We start from the raw sequence: 19,575 nt of genomic DNA, 5'->3' as shown, positions 1-19,575 counted from the left end.
CCCATTTGTGAAATTTTATTGGTGCTGGGAGATGAGAAGGAGACCTTGATGACTGTGTGGGTCCAAGGTGTCCAAGGTAGGGAGAGGGCAAGTGTTAAGGCTTGGCCACTACTGGGCAGGGGAGACGGAATTGCCACTGAATGCACAGGGGATGAGCAGCTGTCGGTACTCCAGGGGCAGATGCCGCTCCACGAGCACGTGCAGGGAGACGTGATCAGTGACTAGGCCCTGCCTGTATCAGAGGAAAAGGTCAGTCAGAGCCAGCACTAGCACTCCACGCTCACCCTCGCTTTTATGCCTACTTTACCGTCGCAACAGCAGCTCCAAGTCCTCTAGCTTCACAGTCTTACGGCCAGCGTGAGCAGAAAATGCCTCCAGGTCATTGCAAAGGTGCTGGAAATACTTGTCTAGGCTACCAAGAAGATTGGAATGGAGCAGATTGAACAGTCTGCTTTATGAAACAGCACCTCTACCCACTCATATGCTAGACTCACCACTTCTCCACCATCTCAAGAGCCTTCTTCTCCACAGGCATCTTAGAATAGAAGCTAAAGAGCTTCATATAATGGCTCAGTCCAGCCTTGTAGGGGTCTTGGTGGTGTCTAGGACCTACAGTTTGGGTCCTGGATGGAAGCCTGGCTGGCACAGACTCCAGGGGCTCTGAACTGAGGAAGGAGAAGACAGAGTGACTGAACAGTTGTCCTTACTAGAGGACAAGTCCTTCTGGCTCTGCTGAAACAGGGACTGTTGTAGACTGAACAAGAAACCTATCAGTCAGGGGTGAGGTGGGGGAGGCAAAGGCAGGCAGAGCTCTGTGAATTCCAGGCCAGCCTGGTCTACTGAGCAAGTTCCAGGACAGCCAGGGCTACACAGAGAAACCCTGTCTCACAACAAACAAACAAACAAAAGACCTGTTGTTTCCCTGTGACCCTGATCCTTCAATATCCTAGACTAACTTCAACATATATTCAGGTACCTCCTCAAGCTTGTTAAATCTCAGGTCTTAAATTGGATAGTCTCTTCCCCTCAGGAATCCATCACTACCTGTGCAAGCCTGCTAACGTCCTCCAGGAAGCCTTCTATGATTATATACTGACCTAGGAGCTTCTCCCTCACCCAGGCTCCTCTACACTCCTGGAGACAGGTACCAGGATGACAGATAGGCAGGCTATCACTACCAGGCTTGAGTTGCTATGCTTGGCAATCATTTGCAAATCTAGGAGGACTTAAATATGTACAATGCCAGCTTCAGGATATCCCCTTCCCAACAACAGGGGTTTCTTACACGGCTACTCCAGGTAGTGGGGGCTGCTCGGGAGACAGATGTGGCTGCTCATAGGTGCCGGAGGCTAACTCTGGACTTGCTGCAAAGAAAGAGTAGAGTCACAAGGGTTCAGGCTCAACCATCTCACATCACTGGACAGGTCTAGTCTCCTTTTCTTTTTTTCCTTCTCCCCAAGACAGGGTTTCTCTGTGTAGACCTGGCTGTCCTGGGACTCGCTCTGTAGACCAGGCTGGCCTTGAACTCAGAGATCCATCTGCCTCTGAGTTCTGGGATTAAAGGCTTGCTCCACCACCACCCAGCTTTTCTTAAATCTTTGTTTGTTTGTTTGTTTTATTTTTCAAGACAGGGTTTCTGTGTGTAGCTTTGGAGCCTTTCCTAGAACTCACTCTGTATACCAGGCTAACCCTGAATTCAGAGATGGGTCTGTCTCTGCTTCCGAGTGCTGGGGTTAAAGGCATGTGTTACCACCACCTGGCCCTTTTCTTAATTCTTAGGGCCCTCATACGGTTCTAGACAAGTGATTGCCCCTTATACTCCCCCAGGCCTCTAAAACTACCAGTTCCCAGAAACAGCCGAGGCAAATTTTCTTCTGTATGGTAGGACCTAACAAGTTAGTGACACTCACGTGCTGACGCCTGCACTAGGCCTCTTACCTGGCCTGCCAGGAGTAGCCTCATCCCCAGAAGAGCCTTCTTGCTCCTGGGCCTCCACAGCCTCCTGGGATCCCGCTGCTTCTCCTATTTCTGGAGGCTGAGGCTGTAGCTCGGAGAAGGGTAAAGGAGCAGTACCAAAGCTAGTTCTGCTCACTGAGGGGAGAACAAGATGAGGCAGCATCATAGCACTGACTTAGGATCTCCGTGCCCAACCTGGACTCTGCTCTTGGGTGGAGGAGGAACTCCTAAGCCAGGGTTCTGGGGCACACATATGGGTTGGAGGAGGGAAATCCGCCTATGTCAACTCTCACCCAGGAAAGCTTGGCTCCAGGCCAGCTGCCCCCATACTCACTGTGCTTCTCCAGCCCAGTCCCCGTGCTTCGTGTCCTTGGGCCCACAGCTCTCTCAGCACCTTTAACCTCAGAGTGAGGAGGGCTGGGCAGAGAGTGACACACTCCAAGGGAGCAGCCAACCGAAGGCTGTGAGAAAGGCTGGGTGTCTTCCAACACTACATCCACTGGCAGAGTGGCAACAGGGGTTCTACAGTTGTCACCTAGAGATCAAGAGCCAGATAAAGTCTGTGTTTTAGGCCCACCTGCTAATACTGTGTGAGTGCAGGCGGTGAGACGTGAGGGTCTTCTCTGCCTATGCGACCTCCAGAATGAGATAACCTACATTCTAAGCCTGTATATTCCATTGTCCCCCTTGCTGCCCCTCTGGTCCTCCCTCTGACATTCCCAGGCTTCTTCAACTTGCTTCCACCCCCCCCCAAACCACTTACTCAAGCCTCAACTGTCTACTTCTTCCTCTATTCAGTACTTTCTTGTCAAACAGTAGTGAACTTGTACTCTGGAATCAGGGTCCCAGGTTAGTGCTACCTAATCATGAAACCTGTTTGTCTAACAAGCTTTAGCCACCATACCCTCTACCCTCAGCCCTGTAGTTCAAGAATATAAAGTAACAGAAGACACAGAGATACTAAGACTAGGTTATTCTTTTATTTTTTTTTCCTTGAGACAGGGTTTCTCTGTGTAGCTTTAGCTGTCCTGGAGCTTGCTCTGTAGACCAGGCTGGCCCCAAATTAAGAGAGATCTGTCTGCCTCTGCCTCCCAAGTTTGTGGAAGGTTCCCAAGCCTGGCTATGATGGCTATGTTTGGTTATCAGCTTAACTCCATCTGGAATTAACTAAAACCCAAATGACTGGGGATTTTTTTTTCTTAACTAAATCATTTGACATGGAAAGACCCACTTCTAACCCAGATCTTTGAAGTGGGAAGACACATCGTTAATCTGGACCACACCTTGTACTGGCAGCCTATATAAAGGACACAGAGGAAGGAAGCTTACTCTGGTTGCCCGTTTGTTCTCTCTCTCTCTGTTTCTCTTTCTCTCTCTCTCTCTCTCTCTCTCTCTCTCTCTCTCTCTCTCTCTCTCTCTCTCTCTCTCTCTCTCTCTCTCACACACACACAGTCCATTCCTTCACTGGCAATGAAGCATACTTCCTTGAGATTTCAGTATATACTGAAGGCCAGCTGAGACATCCAGCTTGTGGACTTATCAAACTACTGTATTCTTTTTTTTTTTTTTTTTTTTTTGGTTTTTCGAGACAGGGTTTCTCTGTGGCTTTGGAGGCTGTCCTGGAACTCACTCTGTTAGACCAGGCTGGCCTCCAACTCACAGAGATCCGCCTGCCTCTGCCTCCCGAGTGCTGGGATTAAAGGCGTGCGTCACCAACGCCCGGCCAAACTACTGTATTCTTGGACTTTCCTTTGGTAAAAGCCATTGTTGGCTAGCAGGACCATAGCTTGTAAGCCATTCTAATAAATTCCATATATATATGCGTGTGTGTATGTATACACACACATATGTATATATACATATACACTATGTCCATTATATTATATTCTTATTCTATATTAATATTCATTTTCTAAGTTCTGTTCCTCTAGAGAATCATGACAAAAACAAAGGCACTTTGCAAAGAATTCTTCATCGATGCCTTGCCAGGCTCATACAGTGTCCACTTACCAAAAGTGGAGCAACCCTGAACTCAGGAAAGCCTTCTGTCTGTCTGTCTGTCTGTCTCAAATAGAGTGGTAGCCTCTCCCTAAAGCTAGAAGTGGGGATCTCAACCTTACCTGGAAGAGCTGTGGTCAAGGAATTATCTTCTAGATCCTGCAAAAGAACACCTACATCCACAGGCCGGCGTATGGGACGTCTGCGAGCCAGACCAGGTCTCCCCACCGACTGTGCCTGACGAGGTGGGACAAGGCTGAGGTTGAAGGAGCTGTTAAGATGGAAACAGACAGTCCAGTGGTGGTGGCACTTGGAAGGCAGAGGCAGGCAGGCAGATCTCGATGAGTTCCAGGCCAGCTACGACTGTCACTGAGAAACCCAGTCTTGAAAAAACAAAACAAAACACAGAAACAGGCACAAAGAAAGTCTGACACCACTCCCCCAAAGGAACTCTTAGATTATGGCCCCGGGCTGTGAGTCTAAAACTTAACAGTAAGCCAATCGCAAGATTCCATCAGTCAACACCCCACTCTAGCCTCTGCTCAGTCAAACCCCAGAACAGGGACCAGTACCTGGTCAAGGACGAAGCATCAGCATTCCCAGGTGTGTCTGTCAGTGCCCATCCAGACAATGTAAAAAGAACAATCCATCGTGAGTCACTCAGCCCCATGAAAGCTCTCAGGTCTCTCCAACCTCGCCAGAGGAAGAAGGGAAAGAACAGCACAGGTGTATCCTAGGACTCACCGTGGGAGAGAGGCAGCCCCTGGTTCACTTCCTGCTCAAATACTGATAACCTCAGCCTTTGCTTGCTTCTGCCTGCAGCTGGCAGACCTGGAGCTAGGGTTGAGGGGCGTTCCAGTTCAGGAAGTTGCAGCTCCAGGCTATAAGGATGGAGTTTGTCTCAGACAAGTCAAAAAGCCCAATTTTAGTCTCTTGGGACCCCAAGAGGTGGCTCAGCCTATGAGGGAATTTCACTGTGTACCTTCCAGGACTGCTTTCCCGTCTGGAAGACTCCACTATCTCTGGTACTTGTACTGGCTTCACCACTGAGTCTGGCATCACGATAGAAGATTCTGGGGCTGTAGCAATAACAAGGAGAGGGTAGGGTTCTAACAAAGAAGGATAAGAAAGAAGGGTACCATAGGACTGCCTATTGGACTAGCACTTAACTTTAGCTGGCAGGCTAACACCCACTTACCAGTTAGCAAGATGTTCTTCAGCAGGGTCCGGGGTGTCTGTTCCTCCAGCTGCCCATGGGCTTGAACACGAGTCAATCTGACAACTGACTAGGAGGGAAAACACCACCAGTCTGTATTTTTGCCTGGAGAACCCATCAAGTCAGGCTTCAAAACAAAAATAGACTTTACTTCAGGGCTCCATGAAGTCACTCATGGAATGAAGTCACTCATGGAGTGGGCAGGACACTTACCCTAGTTACATAGGAATGCCTCCTGGCAATTGTTTTTGTTTGGCTACCCTGCCTCTTGGAGGAAGAAGGTGTTTGAAGCAGAGTTCTCTGTGCACTGTGTAAAAAAAAAAAAAAAAACAGGCTTTGAGAAGTATGTGTATGGAGTGGGAGTGAGGGTCTAGAAGATGCAGATGCTTGCCTTCACACAGTCCCTATTTCCAGCTTTGTCAAGAAGGCAGTAGATGAAGGGTAGCCCTGAGTGTGGGCAGATAGGGACTAAGACTGATCTAGAGTGGGTGGAAATGGGTGGAGTTTGCCAATGTGAACCTAACAATAATAAAAGGTGAGTAGGGGTTAATCACATATGGAGCAAACAGCAAGACTACCCTATTCCAATCTTTAAAGTAAAAATTCAAGTAGACCAAAAAACAAACAAACAAAAAACAGCGGGGCTGTGGTGGCCCACACCTTTAGTCCCAGCCCTTGGAAGTCAGAGGCAGGAGGATCTCTGTGAGTTTGAGTCCAACATGGTCTACAAGAGCTAGTTCCAGGACAGGCTCCAAAGTCACAGTGAAACCCTGTCTCAAAAGGCATGACAATAAGTTCCCAATGGGTCACCTTAGCCCTATTTCTCCAGTCCAGTGTGTCTCAGTGTTCCCAAGGCACAGTTCGGAGGGGTTAGCCAGAATGCTCAGTGGGTAAAAGCACTTGCTTCCAAGTGGGACATCCTGAGTTCACACTCGGTGGAAGGCGACAACTGACTCTGCAGGTTTTTCACTCACACACACACACACACACACACACTCTCTCTCTCTCTCTCTCTCTCTCTCTCTCTCTCTCTCATACACTAACAGTAAATACATACATAGTACTACATATGGAATGAGGAAGGATCAGGTGATACCAAGCCTGTAACCCCAGCTACCACGGGACGCAGGCAGGGGAATGGCTAGTTCAAAGTCTGTTTGGGCTACAGACAAGCCAAGGCGATGTAGCTCGGTGGTAGGGTGCCCTGGGATCAATCGCTAGTACCATGGGGAAAAAGAAGCCTTATCATGAACAACTCTCCTCTGGAAAAGGACGGCATTCTTTCAGACCGGCAGATGCCAACTTCGATACGCTCTGCTCACAAGCCTCCTCAAGACAAAGTCCGGACAAAGCCCTGCTCTCTAGAAAGGCATCCTCCCAGTTCCTGCCTCCTGACCTCCCTTGGGAGCCGCAGAGGGTCGGACTGTGTTGGGAAAGGTGAAGTCATCTGGAAGCAGGGGTAAATGACAGGGCAACCTAGGTCTGGGTAGAGTCGACCAGCCTAGAAAACAGAGCCTTATCCTTTGTTTCTAGAGATCCAGCACTGTTGGTCTCTGTGGAGCTGCACTGGTGGGAGTGCGACAGCATAGCTGAGTCGGACTCGATGAGGGTGTGGTCAGACCTCAGCTCCTCCGACTCGGTTTTCCTTTCCAGCCAGGCACAGCCACCACCCGCCAGTCACTCTAGTCGCTCAGTCAACACTCTCACATACTTAGTCCGAACACTCCGCCGTCGCCTCGGGGTGCGCGAATCCGCTGTATCCAGCACGCGCCGCAGGAGCGTACGTGGTGTCTGATCGGGGTCGGGACTATAGCGACCCGCCATCCTGGGTATCCACGCCTCCTAACTGCTGTAGCTGAGGCCAGAGACGCGTTCCCGCCTCCTCTTTCGAGTCAAATCTCGCGATGCTGCCACACAGCCCCACGGGAATTGTAGTCCTACAGCTGGGAGCCGGGTCTAAGGTGTTTGCAAGTTGGTTTTGGAGGCCTACTCACATTAAACCTGGGCAAAAGCATGTAGCCAGTTCAAACCTCATGGTTTCTTCACGGAAAAAGTTAAGGATTTCCGGCAGTAGTGGAGCACTCCTTTAATCCCAGCACTTGGGAGGCAGAGGCAGGCGGATCTCTGAGTTCCAGGTCAGCCTGGTCTACAGAATTAGTTTCAGGACAGCCCAGGGCAACACAGAGAAACCCTGTGTCAAAAAAAAAAAAAAAAAAAAGATAATTATCTTAAAAGGAACTAAGTGGCTGGAAAGATGGTTCAGGGGTAGGGCCTATCTGCTGCCCTTGCATGGGACCTAGGTTCTGTTCCCAAGTACCCTTTTAGGCTCATACCTGCCAGAAACACCAACGCCAGGACATATGATTGCAGGTATAGGTCACAATGCCACACTTAGGTGATTTCACATACATACTTATTTTTTGTTGTTTTTAATACAAGGTCTTATGTAGCCCAAGCAGTTTTCAATAGCCCTACATAGGCTGGGATGACTTCAACTTCTGAACCTCCTGACCCCACTTCTTTATGCTTGCATTACAGGTGTGTTCCATCACACACGGACTAAATCATTTAAATTTTTTTTGTTGCTTAGGGTTTTTTTTTTTTTTTGAGACAGGATTTCATGTATCCCAGGTGGACCCTGTAGGCATTTTGGTTGGATCAGGATGGGACAGGTATTCTGGCACTCTGGAGTCACAGAATACTGAGTGTTACACAGCTTAGATGGAAAGGTATCCTGGAGCTCGGGAGCCAAGGACTACCACAGGCCACAGTAAGCATAGTAGCTTACAGCCCTGCCTCAGGGAAAGGCTTCCCAGTGTATCGGCTCTGCTCCAGCAGGAGAGGGTCCTCCAGCTGGGGATGTTTGCCCAGTATAGCAGTTTTGCTCCGGAAAGGTTTTCCGGGGGAAGTTGCAACAGTTCAGCTCTGCTCCCGGGAGTGGAGAGCGAATGTAAACTTTGCTCTGCCAGGGGAAGGTTTCCCGGCAAAAGTGTTACAGTCCTGCTGGCTCTGCTCTCTCTGCTTGCTCTGCTCTGCCCAGGGTCGCCTCTGCTCCAACACCACAAAAGATCTTCACCCAAAGCTCATCCAAGGGGTTAATTGGGCAGGAAGAATTCAGGAGTGGCTGCCCTCTACCAAAGTGGCAGAGGACAGTCGGGTAGCAGAACATCCACAAGCTGAACAAACACAGGGTTTATATAGGGCTTCCAGGGTAGGGGTTGGTCAGATTTCAATGCTGAGCTCAGATTGGCTAGAGCTCCTGCTCAAGGACTCAAGGATTGACTAGTTTTCTGCACAGGGTTAGGGTCAGATTTGGCTCTGGTTTCAGGGCCAAAGTATGTTTCTTTTTCTGGTCCTTTTTAGGCTATTGGCTCCAATTTTAGGGCCAGGGTGCATTTCTTTCACTGACTCTGATTCCAGGGACAAAGTGTGTTTCTTTGGCACTGGTTTCAGGGTCAGGGTGCATTTCTTTAGTTCTGGTTGCAGGGCCAAAGTGTGTTGTTTCTTTGGCTCTGCTCAGGGTGTGTTCCTTTTCTCTATAGACCCTGCAGCTGAAGATGATCTTGAATTTCTGATTCTCTGACTTACAACTGCAGAGTGATAATATTACAGTGCTATAACACCATGCATCATTTATACAGCACTAGCATAATCAATCCTAGTGCTTCCTGCATGGTAGGCAAACAACTGGACTAATTGTCCAGTTAGATCTGATCTCTTATCCAAATTTGCTAGGTCTTTAATTGATACATTTTCATGGTCACTATCAATGACCTAAACCTAATTCCTAAAAAATTATTTTAGCTAGGAAAGGTGGAGCATGCTCATAATCCTAGAACTCTGGATGCAGAGGCAGGTGGGTCTCTGTGGAGTCTGAGGCTAGCCTGGTCCTCACAGTGAATTCCAAATCAGTCTGGGTTACAAAGTCAGACCCTATCTGGAAACATACAAACATTTAATAAACTTCATATTTACTACATCCATTTGTGTTTCTTAGATAAGCAAGATAGCCTTGACAGTCCCGGAAGTTTCCATGTACACCATCCAAGCTTCAAACTTGTACTACTGATGCTCCTTTTCAGAGCTGAGATTCTAGACATGGACCACCACTTTGCATTTCTTTCTTTTTGGTTTTTCCAGACACAGTTTCTCTTTCTATAGAACTCACTTTATAGGTCAGGCTGGCCTCAAACTCAGAGATCTGTCTGCCTCTGCCTCCTAAGTGCTGGGTTTAAAGGAGCACACTACAACTGCCAAGCCCAGCTACTTTCTGCTATTTTTAAATTTTTGCTTTTATTTTTTTATTTATTTTATAATTGTGTGGGTATGGCCATGTCACAGTACACAAGTAGAAACCAGAGGATGGGTTGTAGGAGTCAGGCAGGAGTCAGTTCTCTTCTTCCACAGTGTGGGTTCCAGGGATTGAACGCAGGTCTTGAGACTTGGTGGCAAATACTATTACCTACTGAGCCATCTTTTTTTTTAATGATGAATTTTATTTTATGTATTAGTGTGTTTTTTGCTTTTCCCGTACATCCACGTACCACTTCTGTGCCCAGCGCTTGCAGAGGCTTTAAGTAGGTGTCTGGTCTCCAAGAATTGAGGGTAAAGTGGTTGTGAGCCACCCTGTGGGTGCTGGGAATTGAATGTAGGTTCTCTGGATGAGCAGTCAGTACTCTTAACACCTGAGTCATTTTTCCAGCCCCCTGAGCCATCTTTTGTTTGTTTGTTTTTTGAGACAGGGTTTCTCTGTGGCTTTGGAGGCTAGCTCTTGTAGACCAGGCTGGTCTTGAAGTCCACCCACCTCTGCCTCCCGAGTGCTGGGATTAAAGGCATGTGCCACCACCACCCATTTTTTTTTTTTTTTTTGGTTTTTACGAGACAGGGTTTCTTTGTATTGTTTTGGAGGTTGTCGGTCCAGCCTGGTCTCGAACTCACAGAGATCCGCCAGCCTCTGCCTCCTGAGTGCTGGGATTAAAGGCTTGCGGCACCACCTCCCATTTTGAGTCATCTTTTAAGACAATAACAACACTGGGTTGAAGTGAGGATGGTAGGATGGAATGTAAATGTTTGGCAAGGGTCAGGCTATATGTGTGGGTTCTTGGAGGTTTCAGGAAGGAGTTTAGAAAGCACCATAAATAGAATAGGAAGCCACTTGAATGACATATGATTTATCAGATTTTCTTTGACAGCCAGTAGTGGAAAAGGCAAAATTAAAAGCAGAGATGTGGTGTGATTTTGCTTCTCACTAGAGATGGGCAGGGCAGTGGGGGTGAAGAGAAATTATGAATGTAGAAATTATGAATGTTTTTTGTTTGTTTGTTTGCTTTTGGTGCTGAGGGATCAAACACAGGCCCTTTCCTATTCTACTACAAAGTAATACTTTCAATTTACTTGTTATTATTTAAGTGTATATAAGTATCTATTAAAGGTTATTTTAGTACCAAAGGTACAGTCTAATTAAGTATCTTCCCCAATGCTCTGTACATTCGAATCAATATGTTCATTCTTTATTCAAGTAAGAAGCCAAGCATAAGGGAGCTGGAGAGATGGATCAGTGGTTCTTCCAAAGGACCTGGGATCAGTTCCAGTCACACACAAGGCACCTTACAACTGTCTGTAACTTCAGTTGTAGGGGACCCGACGTCCTCATACAGATATTCATTCAGGCAAAACACCAATGTACATAAAGTAAAAATAAATAAACTATTGGGGAAAAAAGCTAAGCATGGTGCCTATAATTCCAGTGCTTGGGAGTTATAGACAGGTGGATACCTGCAGCAACCTGGCTGGCCAGCGTTAAAAAGAAAAGGTTAAGGGCTCCTGAGGAATGATACCCAAAAATGACAGCACCAAGCTATTCCCAAGAGTAAGATGGGTACCGATGTCACTCCATTTGGAGTTCGTTCTCTCCTTGGCTACTGGCCTTTTGGTCACAGAGCTGACCCCACCTCGACCATGGACTTTGGATATGCTGTACTAACTGGGCTAGCGGGAGATAAATAAAAGAGACTGTTGAACCTTGCCAAGTCAGGGTAAGACAGTCTTTCCATTTTTCTGCTTCTGAGATGGTCTGTCTGATACATTAGGCCTTAGCCAAACCTGGTCACCCCGACGTTGCTGTGAGACCTTAGGTGACTGTCCAGACAGCCTGCTGTTTCTGTCTTGGCTTTCACCTTCAGGAAGTCACATGCTCACACTTCCTTCCTACCCTAGTAATGTCTTTCTCCTTCTTAGGTCTTTGATGAGGTTGAAGACTAGACAGTCACAGCCATATTCTCTTAGTGTTTTGTTGATGTTTTTTATTTTTTTGTTTTTTCAAGACAGGGTTTCTCTGTATTGTTTTGGAGGCTGTCCTGGACCCTGTAGACCAGGCTGGCCTCAAACTCACAGAGATCTGGTCATGCAGACATGACCAGAAGGTAGAGACACACAGGGCAGGCACTCTCTCTCTTGGGACATAGATAGCATCAGAAGGGCAGAGACTGCGTCTTCTGGAGCAGGAATGCCACAGGGGCTCTTTGCTATTATCTGTGTAAGTTGTTCCCCATTTATCATTTATCTTAGGTCTAGTGAACTCATTAATACCCTGCCTTCAACCTCTGGCCTCCACACACACTCACAGGCACTCGAATGAACACGCACAAACACAAACTATACTCCCTACACACATACATATCATAGAACATATGATATATATATATAATATATATGTATGTATAAAATATCTCCCATTACTTTGAATAAACAATAAATGTAAAAATAATGTATACCATGGGGGCTGGAGAGATGATTCAGCAGTTAAGAGCACCCACTGCTCTTCCAGAGGACCTGGGTTTGATTCCTAGCACCCATATGGCAGCTCACAACTGTCTGTAACTCCAAGATCTGAAACCCTCACACAAACATACATGCAGGCAGAACACCAATACACATAAAATAAAAATAAATAATTAAAAAATGTATACCACAATTTGCCTGATGGTGGTGGCTTACTCCTTTAATCCCACTATTTGGGATTAAAGCAGGCAGATCTCAGTGAATTCAAGGCCAACCTGGTCTACAAACAGGACAGCCAGTACTGTTATACAGAGAAACCCTTACTCAAAAACATAACAAAAAATGTATATGACAATGTTAATGTAAATAATATTTATACCATTTGTTTTGTTTTGATACAGGATCTTTCTATGTAGACCAGGCTGGCCTTGAACTCTCAGAGGTCAACCTGCCTCTACCTCCTGAATACTGGGATTAAAGTTGTGAACCATCAACTAGGGTTGGAGGGGTGTTGAACATCTTTAATACCAGCACTTGGGAGGCAGAGGCAAACAGATCTCTGAGTCTGGTCTGCAGAATAAGTTCCAGGACAGCCAGGGCTGAACAGAGAGAGAGAGACAGAGAGAGAGAGACAGAGACAGACAGAGACAGAGAGAGACAGAGGGAGGGAGGGAGGGAGGGAGGGAGAGAGAGGAAGAGAGAGAGGGGCATGGTTTAATCTCAGTACTTGGGAGGCAGAGGCAGGAGGATCTTTGTGAGTTCCAGACCAGCGTGGTCTACAGAGCAAGTTCCAGGACAGCCTCCAAAGCCACAGAGAAACACTGCTCTGAGGGGAAAAAAAAAGTGAATCATCATTCCAGGCTATCTATGTTTATACTATTGTACAAATGATTCGCTGAAATTAATGCATACCTTTCATTCTACATTTTGGATATGAAGAGATTCCAGCTGTGGCCCCAGTTGCTTCACCCAGGAAAATAGGCTTTTATAACATTTATAAGTGAGCAAAACCCACACAAATAACCAAGGATCTCTAGAAATGCAATGGTGATATATGGGCTTTTTTTTTTTTTTTTTTTGGTTTTTACAAGACAGGATTTCTCTGTATTGTTTTGGAGGCTGTAGGTACAGCCTGGCCTCAAACTCACAGAGATCCGCCTGCTTCTGCCTCCTGAGTGCTGGGATTAAAGGCGTGCGCCACCACCGCCCGGCTGATATATGGGCTTTTGACCTGTTGCTGTTGCTATTTGTTTTTGTTTCTGGGGGCCTCCTTTGTGGTAGGTAAGTGCTTTATTAACTCTTTTCAGCTGTTTTCTTTCTTTCCAAAGAGGATCTCACTAAATTGCTCAGGCTGTCCTTGAACTTGGTCCTGTTTTACCTTCTTTTCTTTTTGCTTTTTTTGTTTGTTTTTGTTTTTCGAGACAGGGTTTCTGTGTATTGGTTTGGAGGCTGTCCTGGAGCTCGCTCTGTAGACCAGGCTGGCCTAGAACTCAGAGATCTGCCTGCCTCTGCCTCCTGAGTGCTGGGATTTAAAGGTGTGTGCCACCCGGCTCTGTTTCACTTTCTTATCTAACCAGCATTCCAGGTCTGCATCACCAGGCCTGGTTGGTTTATCCCACTCATAGAGACTGTTGTTAACTGCCCTGCAGGAAGACCAACTATTGTCTTGTTGTAATGCAAATTGTATTCATCCAAAACCTTTCAACTTTCTGTTTGCCTGCTGAATGAAATCTGGAATTCTCTATCAAAGTTAGTTTGTAATCATTCAGTGGTTTTAACCAGGGTGCCCTTTCTAGGTACTTAAATGGCAGGTTTATGTCTTATCAGTTCCCACGTAGGGTGGTTGGGAGACCAAGCATGGATACTACTCATTTATAATGTTTAATTTTATTATATAGGTTCTGTGGATGTCCTATTCTTCGTTCAACTGATTCCTTTGTGGCATTTATTCTCGACTAGATATCTATTAGAACATGTTTATCCATTATCCAAAAGACACTTTAGGCAGTCTCCAGGAGAGAGAAGGCTAGGTGGACCTAAATGCTCAAAACTACCTTCAGTGTGCTCTCTCTACACTCTGGAACATAGTAAGTAGGCAGCTATTAGGGACCTGGTTTAGGACAGTGAGCCCAAGTAGGAGGTAGCTGAGAGTCGGAAGAGTGCCCCCAATATGAGAAAGTGACACCAGAAGGCCTTCTGGGCTGACTCGGGTTTACTCCAGGCTAAGGAATGCCCCCCACTCAAAGGCACTGGGGTTGGGGAACTTCTAGAGCAGGCTGTAGAACCGCCCTCAAATCCTGGCCTGCAGAAACTCCGCCTCTCCTTTACGTGGCGCTGCAGCCCGCGGCAGCAACCGCACGTTTTCTGAGGCAGCATGGAACTTGTAGTCTTTGTGTGCTTATACCCAGAGCGCTTGCGCTTAGGAGGCACGAGCCCCGTGCCATCAGGATTCCGGGTCCTTGTGAGGGGTAGTCCATGCGACAACGTTCCATTCGAATACATTTTTCTCTTCCGCTTAGGATGAGCCTCATCTGGAAAATAATCGAATCTGAACAGGATGTCGATGTTCCCGGGAAAGCCGCCGGAATAAGCCCGCCCCCGTCCCGGAAGTGAGCTGCTTTTGGCGCGGTGCATTGTGGGGGGCGTAGTCCCCCTTTCCAGGCGGTCCTTCGCGGCGTCCCCCGGGCCGACTCCGGAGCGCAGGCGGGCGTCTGGGTGGGTAGCGCGGCGCGGGCGGTCAGCAATCGTATTCTAAGCACGGGGCTCCCGCCGGGACGACTTGCGCCGGGCGGCAATAGTGAGAGGCCTCTAAGGGACTCGCGCGGCGCCGCCCGTCGAGGAGCTGAGGCGGGGGCCAGACCCGGCCGTCGAAGAGCGCAAGAGGCCGGTGGGCCGGGCCGCGCGTCGCAGCTATGCCTGGCTTTACGTGCTGCGTACCTGGCTGCTACAACAACTCACACCGGGACAAGGCACTGCACTTCTACACGTTTCCCAAGGACGCTGAGCTGCGGCGCCTCTGGCTCAAGAACGTGTCCCGTGCTGGCGTCAGTGGGTGCTTCTCCACCTTCCAGCCCACCACGGGCCACCGTCTCTGCAGCGTTCACTTCCAGGGCGGTCGCAAGACCTACACGGTGCGCGTTCCCACCATCTTCCCGTTGCGTGGCGTCAATGAGCGCAAAGTAGCGCGGAGACCTGCGGGAGCTGCGGCAGCCCGCCGTAGGCAGCAGCAGCAGCAACAACAACAACAGCAGCAGCAGCAGCAGCTACAGCAGCAGGCGTCTCCGTCCTCCTCCACTGCCCAGACCACCCAGTTGCAGCCGAACCTGGTGTCTGCCTCTGCGGCCGTGCTTCTCACCCTTCAGGCCGCTGTAGACAGCAGCCAGGCTTCGGGATCCGTGGCTCCGGCGCCCACCACTCCCTCGGGAGACGATGTGAAGCCCATCGACCTTACGGTGCAAGTTGAGTTTGCAGCTGCTGAAGGCTCAGCCGCCGCTGCCGCATCAGAGCTAGAGGCTGCTACAGCTGGCCTGGAGGCCGCTGAGTGCGCTCTGGGCCCTCAGCTGGTGGTGGTAGGGGAAGAGGGCTTTCCTGATACAGGCTCCGATCACTCGTACTCCTTGTCGTCAGGTACCACGGAGGAGGAGCTCCTGCGCAAGCTGAATGAGCAGCGGGACATCTTGGCCCTGATGGAAGTGAAGATGAAAGAGATGAAGGGTAGCATCCGCCATCTGCGTCTTACCGAGGCCAAGCTCCGTGAAGAACTTCGCGAGAAGGATCGCCTGCTTGCCATGGCTGTCATCCGTAAGAAGCATGGAATGTGAATGGTTCCCCTCAGCAACCTGCAGAATTCGTGACTCCTTCCAGCCCAAGGAATCCTCAGGCGGATGTTGAACTCCTAATATTCTGGTTGACAGTGTCGAGGTTTAGCGCAGCGGGACTCCTGTTGGTCATCATCTGGCACCCTCATTTGTTTCTTCCTGAAGTAGGAGTTGGGGACTTCAGAATCTGGTGACACCAGCAATTATGACTTTGTCTCTCACTCCCCAGTTTATGTTGCAGATTCTGGTTAAGCAAAGGTTTCAGAACCATTGAACTTGAAACTTATCCTGGAGGGATGCAGGTGGAACTCTTGGGAACTTCGGGTTTGAGAAAACCACATCTTAAGGTTGGCCAGCAATTGGAGACAGCTTTGCTGTGTGTAGTGATAAGAGATATCAGTAACATCATTTCTCCTTTCCGTGCTTACCTGTTTGAGGTGCGGCCTGTGGTTCTGATGGGGACTAGTTGGTCTGTGCCTCTGCCTTCTAGGACCTGTCTACCCAGAAGGTCATTTATGAGAGGGCTCTGGGTGACTTGCTGATGGAGATCCAGCTTACCAGGGACTTAGGTTTAACTCGTTATGTTTGCTACTGGTTACAAATTCTATTTTCTGTACAATTAGACTAAAGTTTTCACTGTGTTTGTTTGGCAAAACAATTAAACAAAAAAGTAAGGTTTTTATTTGGGTTTCGAAGTTTTATTTTTCATTAAAGCTTAAGTGTCCTTGAAATACGGGGATATAGGTCTTGACCTATTTGAAAGAACTGGCTGGCCCTGAACTAGAAATGTTTTAAAGGACTGGATCAAGTTTCTCCATAAAGCAACGAAAAGCACATAGATCCTCATAAAGTTCCTTGATCAGGTCACTCCATAGTGTTTGGAAACTGCATGAAAAGATCTTGGTTTGTTCATGATTTTCTCCCGGGATCTTTGGGTACGTGTGTGTGTACATGTGTGTAGTTTGGGTGCCTGAGGTTCCTGAGCTGTCTGTCTTTCCTCAGGTGCTAGCCAGCTTTATTTGTTTTTTTAAGACAAGATCTTCTAGAGGTCGTGGATTTAGCTTAGTGGTAGAGTACTTGCCTATCAGCTCCTTGGTGGGGAGTGGGGGGAGAGGGAGGAAGGGAGGGGGGGAGAGGTGGGGGAGAGTGCGCGCACACCAGCATGCAAGAAAGAGATGGTCTTCTCACTGGCCTGGAACTCATCAAGTAGTTTCGGCTGGCTGGCCAGTGAGCCTTAGGGAATCTGCCTGTCTCTACCTCCCCGTTGCTAGGATTACAAGTTTACATCACCATGCTTTTTTGTTTGGTTTTTCAAAACAGGGTTTCTCTGTAGCTTTGGAGCCTGTCTTGGAACTCACTCTATAGACCGGGTTGACCTGAAACCCACAGAGATCTGCTTGCCTCTGCCTCCCTAGTGCTGGGATTAAAGGCCAGGGCCACTACAGCCTGGCTGTGACTTTTTTTTAAGTTGCTTTTGTTATTTTCAATTATATATATGTCTGTGTAATTATAGCTGCCTGTAATTAGATCCCTTGGAAGCTGGAGTCACAGGCAGTTGTCAGTCACCTGATATGGATACTGGGTACCAAAACTTGGGTCCTCTGAAAGAGCAGTATGAACTTAACTATCCAGCCATCTCTCCAGGTCTGCAAAGCCTTTTAAAACCACCTGTTTCTGTGACTATTGGGGCATGTATGGGCTCTTAGGCTCTGTTAAGTTGGACTCACTTCTGAGTTACTTATGGGCCAATCACCTTGCCTGGGGACATGCCCTGTGACTTGCCAGTTGAAGTGTCCCCAAAACTCCAGGGTCTACTTCCCTTCTGGTCCTTTGGCTCTGAGTTGGGAAATAGGTCTTGAGGAAGCTGCAGTACAGGTGCCCAGTTTGGGGAGTTGAATTTGCCTTTGTAAGGTTAGCTTTGGCTTGTAATCAGATGGTGAAAGCACAGCAGTGCATTTTGGTCAACTGCCAAACCCTCACGTGTCAGTGCTTTCCTTAGAGTGGGGGCGTTCCCAGTCTGGGCCATCCTCCTGTTCTTTGAAAGGACAGCTGCTGTCACCTTGCTTCTCTTGAACCTTTTAGCGGCACTCCTTGGATCTTTCCTCCTGTCTCTTGTCTTGTGTTTTCCTGGTGGTGATGGCAAGACTACAGATGTTTCACCAACAGGGTAAAGCAGAGTTCTTAGTGACTGGGTCGTAAAAGCAATATCTAGCCAAACCAAGTGGCCTGGCCAGACAGGACTTAATCAAGAAGCTTAGCCTAGTTTTACCAGTCATCCCCAAGAGGGGGGTGCAGCCAAAAGTGCAGATCTACTTATGGCAAAACAGAAATACTAAAGATCTTTCCAGTCTGGAGGAAAGAGTTAGGGGTGTTTGAAACCATTTTCTTTTCCTGTGGTTCTTGGGGCTGGCTGCAGAGCCATGTGCTCAGCACAAACCTGACTGGAAAAGGCCTTTATTTTATTTTATTTTTTTTGGTTTTTCGAGACAGGGTTTCTCTGTGGCTTTGGAGGCTGTCCTGGAACTCGCTTGGTAGTCCAGGCTGGTCTCGAACTTACAGAGATCCGCCTGCCTCTGCCTCCCAAGTGCTGGGATTAAAGGCGTGTGCCACCAACACCCGGCTTTAATTATAATTTTTATTGAAAGAAAAATAACTGGCTCAACCTAACTTTCCCAAGTGACCAGACCCTCACCCTTAACGTCCTTTTCAGTTTCCTTGGTATCACAAACATTTAAAGGCCGGGCGTTGATGGCACACACCTTTAATCCCAGCACTTGGGAGGCAGAGGCAGGCGGATCTCTGTGAGTTTGAGGCCAGCCTGGTCTACAGAGCTAGTTCCAGGACAGCCTCCAAAACAATACAGAGAAACCCTGTCTCGAAAAACCAAAAAAAAAAAAAAATTATAATTAAGGTTGGGCAGTGTTGGTTCAAAATTTTAATTCCAGTACACGGGAGGCAGAGGCAGGAGGATCTCTTTGAGTTCGAGGTCAGCCTGGTCTACAGAGCCAGGTCCAGGATGGTGTCCAAAGCTACAGAGAAACCCTGTCTTCAAAAACAAAACAAAATTCTGCTTGGGGGGGTGGTGGCCCACCTTTAATTCCAGCACTTTGGAGGCGGATCTCAGTGAGTTTGAGGTCAGCCTGGTCTACAAAGGTAGTTCCAGTACAGCCAGGGTTGTTACACAGATAAACCCTGTCTCGAGACCAAAAGAAAAAAAAAGGAAAAAAATGCTGGGCATTGGCGGCGCCGCCTTTAATCCCAACACTCGGAAGACAGAGGCAGGTGGATCTCTGAGTTCAAGGCCAGCCTGGTCTACAGAGAGAGTTCCAGGACAACCTCCAAGGTTACAGATAAACTCTGTCTCAAAATTTAAAAAAAATAATTAAAATTTCGGCTGGGTGGTGATGACCAGGCATACCTTTATTGTCAGCATTCAGAGGCAGTTTAAGGACAGCTTGGTCTACAGAATAAGTTCCAGAATATGGAGGGTTACTTAAACAAACTCTGTCTCAAAAAAAAAAAAAAAAAAGGGGCTGGAGAGATGACTCAGAGGTTAAGAGCACTGACTACTCTTCCAGAGGTCCTGAGTTCAATTCCTAGCAACCACATGGTGGCTCACAGCCATCTATGATGAGATCTGGTGCCCTCTTCTGGTGTGCAGAGAGACATGGAGGCAGGATGCTGTATTCATAATAAATAAATCTTTAAAAAAAAAGAAAGAAAAAAACCCTCAGAGGATAATATGGCCCAATAACGCCTTTAAGCCTGCGAATCTTATTTCCAGGCCCTCATGGTGGAAGAACTGAT

General features: G+C 47.8%; 2 protein-coding genes across 2 annotated transcripts; one reads left to right on the top strand and one right to left on the bottom strand.

The window, feature by feature from the left end:
* Window position 1: 1 nt before the first annotated feature.
* On the bottom strand, window positions 2-7,036 carry Cenpt (centromere protein T). The gene is made up of 13 exons (XM_013117904.3): window positions 6,882-7,036; window positions 5,384-5,477; window positions 5,153-5,240; window positions 4,937-5,033; window positions 4,699-4,835; window positions 4,527-4,563; window positions 4,077-4,225; window positions 2,291-2,491; window positions 1,939-2,091; window positions 1,286-1,364; window positions 495-665; window positions 308-412; window positions 2-232 (listed from the first exon to the last, which is right to left on the bottom strand). Exons 1-13 carry the CDS (start codon window positions 6,992-6,994, stop codon window positions 109-111), a joined length of 1,548 nt encoding a protein of 515 aa, XP_012973358.1. The 5' UTR covers window positions 6,995-7,036; the 3' UTR covers window positions 2-108.
* A 7,390-nt stretch (window positions 7,037-14,426) lies between these two features.
* Window positions 14,427-16,450, top strand: Thap11 (THAP domain containing 11). The gene has a single exon (XM_005076305.4). It carries the CDS (start codon window positions 14,863-14,865, stop codon window positions 15,769-15,771), a length of 909 nt encoding a protein of 302 aa, XP_005076362.1. The 5' UTR covers window positions 14,427-14,862; the 3' UTR covers window positions 15,772-16,450.
* Window positions 16,451-19,575: the final 3,125 nt, after the last annotated feature.

Source organism: Mesocricetus auratus, unplaced genomic scaffold, assembly GCF_017639785.1.
Source record: "Mesocricetus auratus isolate SY011 unplaced genomic scaffold, BCM_Maur_2.0 Super-Scaffold_100062, whole genome shotgun sequence".
Lineage (NCBI taxonomy): Eukaryota > Metazoa > Chordata > Mammalia > Rodentia > Cricetidae > Mesocricetus > Mesocricetus auratus.
This window is presented reverse-complemented; position numbering and strand designations above follow the sequence as displayed.